The sequence below is a fragment of the Myotis brandtii genome, unplaced genomic scaffold, assembly GCF_000412655.1.
Source record: "Myotis brandtii unplaced genomic scaffold, ASM41265v1 scaffold1076, whole genome shotgun sequence".
NCBI lineage: Eukaryota > Metazoa > Chordata > Mammalia > Chiroptera > Vespertilionidae > Myotis > Myotis brandtii.
Window position 1 is genome coordinate 352342 of NW_005353663.1, and position 6000 is coordinate 358341.

The 6000-nt window shown below is 32.4% G+C and overlaps 1 protein-coding gene across 1 annotated transcript in view; it reads left to right on the forward strand.

Annotated features, from left to right (window-relative positions):
- The window catches only part of CEP120 (centrosomal protein 120kDa), a 72194-nt gene that overhangs the window by 40074 nt on the left and 26120 nt on the right, over positions 1-6000 (forward strand). Inside the window, exon 17 of the mRNA XM_005857119.2 lies at positions 4950-5048. Coding sequence (XP_005857181.1) covers positions 4950-5048 — 99 coding nt within the window. The remainder of the gene's footprint in view (positions 1-4949; positions 5049-6000) is intronic.

Sequence of the window (6000 nt, forward strand, 5' to 3'; positions counted from 1 at the left end):
AGTCAGTAGTGACACTTACATATACACTGTAACATTTCACTGAAGTATTCTGACACCAGATAACACATCAAAGAATTCAAGGCTGAAGAAGCAGTTTCAAAATATGGGCAGGAACCAGCGTGAGCAAGGCAAGGCCTGCTCTGTCACAAAAGTCTACTGAAGGTGCTAGGTTCTGTTTTCCCTGGTTCTAGTGTCTTTCATTAAAAGTATAACCAGATGCCTATATTAAATGGCCTAAAGTGAGTTCTGGTTTCTTGGCAGGATACTGATTGATATAATTGATTTTTCATTAACCAGCAAAGATGTGTACTATTTATGACACCATGCTAAATGCTATTATGAATGATTCAAAAATGTTCAGAATAGAGTCAAGGAGGTTATAAAAGGAAACAAGGAACTTACCCAAATAATTATAGTGAAAGGCAAATGGTAGCAAGTATCATCTAACTTTCTCTTAATAAATGTTATGACTGCAAAAGGAAAACAAAGTCAACTCTGCAATTTAAGTATAACAAAGAAATGAAAAGGAACCCAAAGGATAGGTGAAATTTTAAATAGGTAAATATGTGGGTAAGGGTATCCCAAGGAGAGGTATTGTACTTAGGTTAAAAAGTCTATTGCATACTTGTAAAATAGCTTGACTAGAACCTAGAGTTTAATCAGTAATCAATATAGTAGTGGTTTCAAAATAAAAACAAGACTGATAAGAAAATGCGGGAAGACCTTAGATGCTAAGTTAAAGAATTTGTATTTTATCTGTAAATAGAAGTCAGAGATTATGCTCAAATTTGTAAGATTGGCTTAATAAATATTAATAGAAATGAATTTTAATGAACTTTTGGTGGAAGTTATAGAGAATTCTGATTTTGGACATATTACATTTGAGATGTTAGCCGACTAAGTGGAGAAGTTCACTAAAAATGAGAAAATATAGTAGGAAGAGAGAAATGGGTTAGACATACAGACTTGGGAGTCATTTGAATAAAGTAACATCCTTAGAATTAGATGAAATTGTTCAAGGAGCGTTTAGTAAGGAAAACTGAACATATAACTTTAAAGGGAAAGTTCAGCTTCATAGACAAAAAGCAAGAGTCAGGGAAGATGGCTAAAATGATTTAGAGAAGTAATAAATCTAGTCTAGTGTGGCACCCCCCCCCAAAAAAAGGAGTTTTAAAAATGAGGAAGTAACAGTAATCTCTCATGAATGGAAGGAAAGTCAGGAATGGTTGAGGAAAGGTCATGGGTTTGACAGTTTAAGTCACTACCTTGTAATAAGCCCAATTACAGAGTGTTAAATGTGGCATTGAAAGAAAGTGAGCCCATGGGATTGCCAATGTTGAGAAAAGCTTATGGATAAGAAATTAATAGCAAGGAGAAACTGATGGTTGTTAGTCTTTGAAAAAGAAACACCAAGAGGCAAAAAGCATGAATGCCTAGAAGATGTGGAGCTAGGAATAAGTGTGGTAAAATAAATCTTTTGAGTTAAGAAGCCTTATAACTGGTTTCTTCTAGTGTTTCTGCAGCCTATCAATTGCCTTGCTCTTCTTGATTGCAAAGTGTTGTTGATTCTGCTTTTTACATAGATAGGCAATTTCTTCATTTCTCCATTTTTGGCCTTCTCATTTCTCTACCAATGAACTTGAATCCAGTTAGCCATTTCCCACCCCTATTATGAAAAAAAAAAGTATTAAAGTATTTCTGTGTTTATAAATATGAATTCTGTGGTACTTACCAGAGATATTTAAAACATTCAGATAGTATCTCATCAATTCTCTCGAGCTGTTAAGTAGATGTCAAAGAATATTTCCATTTTACTTGGGAAATTCAGAGACCAAATATCTCAAAATTGGAGAAGCATTAACTTTTAATCTTTTCTGAATATAGACTAGATAATATAGAAATAAATTTTAAGTGATTTTTTAAATTCCTTCTTCCAACTACACTTCTACCAAAAAAGTAAAGATCACTAAACATTAAAAATATAAACAGCACCATAAATTTGAGAAGGAAAAATGCATAATTGAACCGCCTCTATATCAGACCTAATGATTTCATTCAGCATATTTCATTGCCTAGTAAAACAAGGTTACTCCCCCGCCCTGCCTCCCCGCTGTTCTGAAAGTTCTTTGTAAATTTTATTGGAGCCAGAAGAGGGCAGAATCTTATTTCTTAAGTAGTAACAAAGACATAAAAGTACAAAAAGGAAGACACAGTGAAAAGTATCTGATTAAGTCTATAATCTTGTGATTATATCTGATTGAGAGCTTTTTTTCTTTTGTGATTACCCGTGCTCTTCAGTATAACACAGATTTCCCCCATTTTGACTGAAATGGCCTAAAAAGAAATTAAGGTACAGTTTTATTACATTTAATTCTTGATTCCCTTTATTATATAAGAAGTGAATAGTTTGATTTGCTTTTAGCTAAGAAATGTCTTTTAGATTGCTTACAAATAATTGGGACTTTTAAAAATAAAATATGGAAAGCATTATAATTCAGTAGGAGATACATAAGTTGAAGACAGAAGCTAAAATTTAAGAGTATTTGATGAGTATCTGCTGTGTATTTACCCCTTAGGACAAAGGGGAAAATGAGAGAAAAGAAAAAAGTTTGTAATATAATTGGAGAAATGGCTCAGAGAGCCTTAAATAAACGTGTATAATAAAACACCAGGAATGTAATAGAAACACTTTGCAGTTCAGAAAAGAGAAATTATTTGGTGTTCAGAATACAGTAATTTTAAGAAAGCTCTGGGTCAAGGTAGTATTTGAACTGAACCTGAAGTTTAAGTTAGCAGAGAAGAAAAAGAAAGACTTGATAGGCTCAGGAAGTAATTTGGGCAAAGAGAAGGGGTGTGTAGGGGACCCTAACCTGGTGGTTGGAGTAAAGGGTTTCCTGTTGAGGAATACCAAGAAAGTAGGTTGAGCAAGTAGGATGGAAATGATATTTTGGAGTGCCTTGATACCTAGCAGAAGAGTCTAGGCTCAATATTGTGGGCAAGAAGTAGCTATTGTAGATTATTTAGTGGAGAGTGAATTGATCTAATAGTGGTTTGCAAGATTTGTGAATAGATTTGAGGCCAAGGAGAAAAGAGAAGAGCCTGAGCTAAGGAAATGGCAGTAGGAATAAAAAAGAATAAAGCTGGAAATATTTTAAGGGAGAAATATATATGACATATCAGTGCAAATGCTTCCCCAAGCCTCAAATCTACTCACAATAAGGGCCCTTAACTAGGTCTTTGATTGTGTGCGTTTTTCTGGGACTTGGGTCCATCTATTTAGAATTACAGAAGCATCTGTGTTCTTAAAAAGTTCATAATCATTGATTTGGTAATAGGAATAAATCAGAAAAGCGAGGTGTGTGTCTCAGATTTGCTAACTTTAGTCTTTTTATTTGTTAAAAAATAAAGAAATTATATGTATTGACTATACATGTGTTTTAAATTAGTTTGAATAACTACCGGTATGCAAATGTGAATTATTTTGATAATCATGGCAAAGCCAATGTAACCTACCCAGACAGCTTTTTTCTGATGAAGTCAGTCCATTGGGTTTAAGTATTCCCTCTAGGTTCATCCCTGTCCTAACCCTCAGCTTTGGGCCCACCTAAGACCTATGGACATGATCACTTTTATTGCTGAAGGCTACTTTTTTACCTCACAGCTATAAAATGATTTTTCCTGTTCCTGACCTATGTCCTATGTCCTTGTTAAATTACCAGCTAATATGTATAAATCTTTAGGTGTAAGTGGAAGAGATCATCTTTGACAATCTTAGCGTATTATTCAATTTAAGAGGCATGAGTCTAGTTGTGAAATGTCAACACATTTAAATCCAAGCACTAGGGATTTGTAAAGCAGTAAAGACCTTGACTCCATTAAGTCGTATATTACTGCAGAGAATGTTCTGGGCTCTTGTGAAGGGAATTTGGCAATCTGCTCTTCCTTTCATTTTATTTTCATGAGTTTTTTGAAGTTTGAATTTTTGGATAGTGTCTTTAGTTTTATTTTTCTGCAAAACATTAGAAATTGTGAGTATGGGAAAAACTTGACTTCATATAAAAAAATTAGACCAGTTTAGAGTAACAGTATTTTACTCTAATTCAGGCCCATTATTACATTATCGTTTAACTAGTAAAACTGTCTGTTGGCAACATCAATTTGTTTGGTACTTGGGTTGAAACACTGAGAGAGGACATTCCATAACATAGCCAAGTTGGCTTCAGTTCATGCACAACACATTGCCTGCTGCAAGTATAAATAACCTTATTTTTTTAATTGAATCACTTTCATGTTTTTCTTTATATATTTGAGGAAAAATAGAAAATAAATGTTAGGTAAGTGTTACTAGGAGCATTATTTGTCTTTCATTTGGTTTCTTTTATCATTCTTAAAATATTTTTTTACTTTGTCCTCTTTCTTAGTAAACTGCTTTCTGATTAAACATTTCACTGTTTTCGGCATTCTATGATTTTTGCCAAAATATAGTTATAAAAGAATCTAATAGCTTTCTTTGTTATAAGACAAAATTCCACATAATGAAAGGCCTCCAAAAGGAATACTTTGTTTTCTAAGATTTAGAGTACCAAGTAAATTGGAATGCTAACAGAACTGCTTTTTGTTAAAAAAAAAAAAAAAAAAGTATTTTTCATTCTATCATCTTTATGCAATATACATGTTTTAAGTACATTTATAGTAACTGTCTGGAGGTTAAGACTAATTCAGTTCCTTTTAGTATGGGCTGTTAGGCAGTAAAAATACGACTATATTTTAAACAAGAAAATGTTCATGTGCCATAATATTTATAGTAAATTATATAACAGTTTTAGATGATGTCGTATGTTACACTACATAAACTCTTTTCTTAAGCCAGACTCTTTGTATATATTATCTTTCAGTGATTGTACACAATGGTATAGTGTTTCACTTGATATGATTTTAATCACTGTTAGGTTGAACTTGAAAGAAAGTTGGAATCTGCAACTAAATCTAAACTGCATTACAAGCAGCAATGGGGACGAGCTTTGAAAGAACTTGCCAGACTTAAACAGGTATGTAGTTTATAATTAATGATGGATTATTCTTTTTATGTCTTTTTCCCTTGATTCTTTACAAGTTTGCATATTTGGCAATACCTGTTATGTCAGATAAATGTCTGCATTTGAATCTCCAGTGCTATTTTTGAGATTGGGCTTTGTGTGTGTTATATATAAGATCCTCCTTTTTTTAATTAAAAATTGAAACTTTTAGGTTATTTTCTTTAATTGCCAACTGTCCTCTTTCCTAGAAGAAATTGGACAATTTATTTTACTTATACAACTACCATTCTTTTCTTCAGCATTAATTTTTTTCTATTGTGAGTACGTTTGAAGGGAGAAATTTCAGGATAACTTAAATTTAACGTTCTCAAATTTAAGAACATACTTTAAATGTTATTCCTAGGAAGACACAGGTAACTTATTCAATTAAGGAAGGAATCACAGGGAATATTTGCATAATTTTATGAGTTTAAAAGTGATAGTTTTCTGAATTCTTAATTGAATTTTTACCCCTCCTGTTGCTAGATAGCATATGCTATTAGCCTCATGAGAAATATATCTTAATGTTAGGTATAATTTCTTCAAGTGATTAAGATCAAATAAATCATTAGCAAGATTTTTTTAATCTAATCTACTTTGACCTAAAACTCATAAGGATCAATAATGGTTAGCTTTAGCTAAAGAAGGTCTTTCAGATTTATGTATCTCCATAAACATCAAATGCTATTAAATATCTTTGTGATATTGTACTAAATGCTTATAACCTTCATAAAGGAGTATGTACTAAACTGCATGAGAATAAATAAAGAAAATTAGGAAGGTTGAGAACCACTGGTCTATACCAGTGATGGCGAACCTATGACACGCGTGTCAGAGGTGACATGCAAACTCATTTTTTTGGTTGATTTTTCTTTGTTAAATGGCATTTAAATATATAAAATAAATATCAAAAATATAAGTCTTT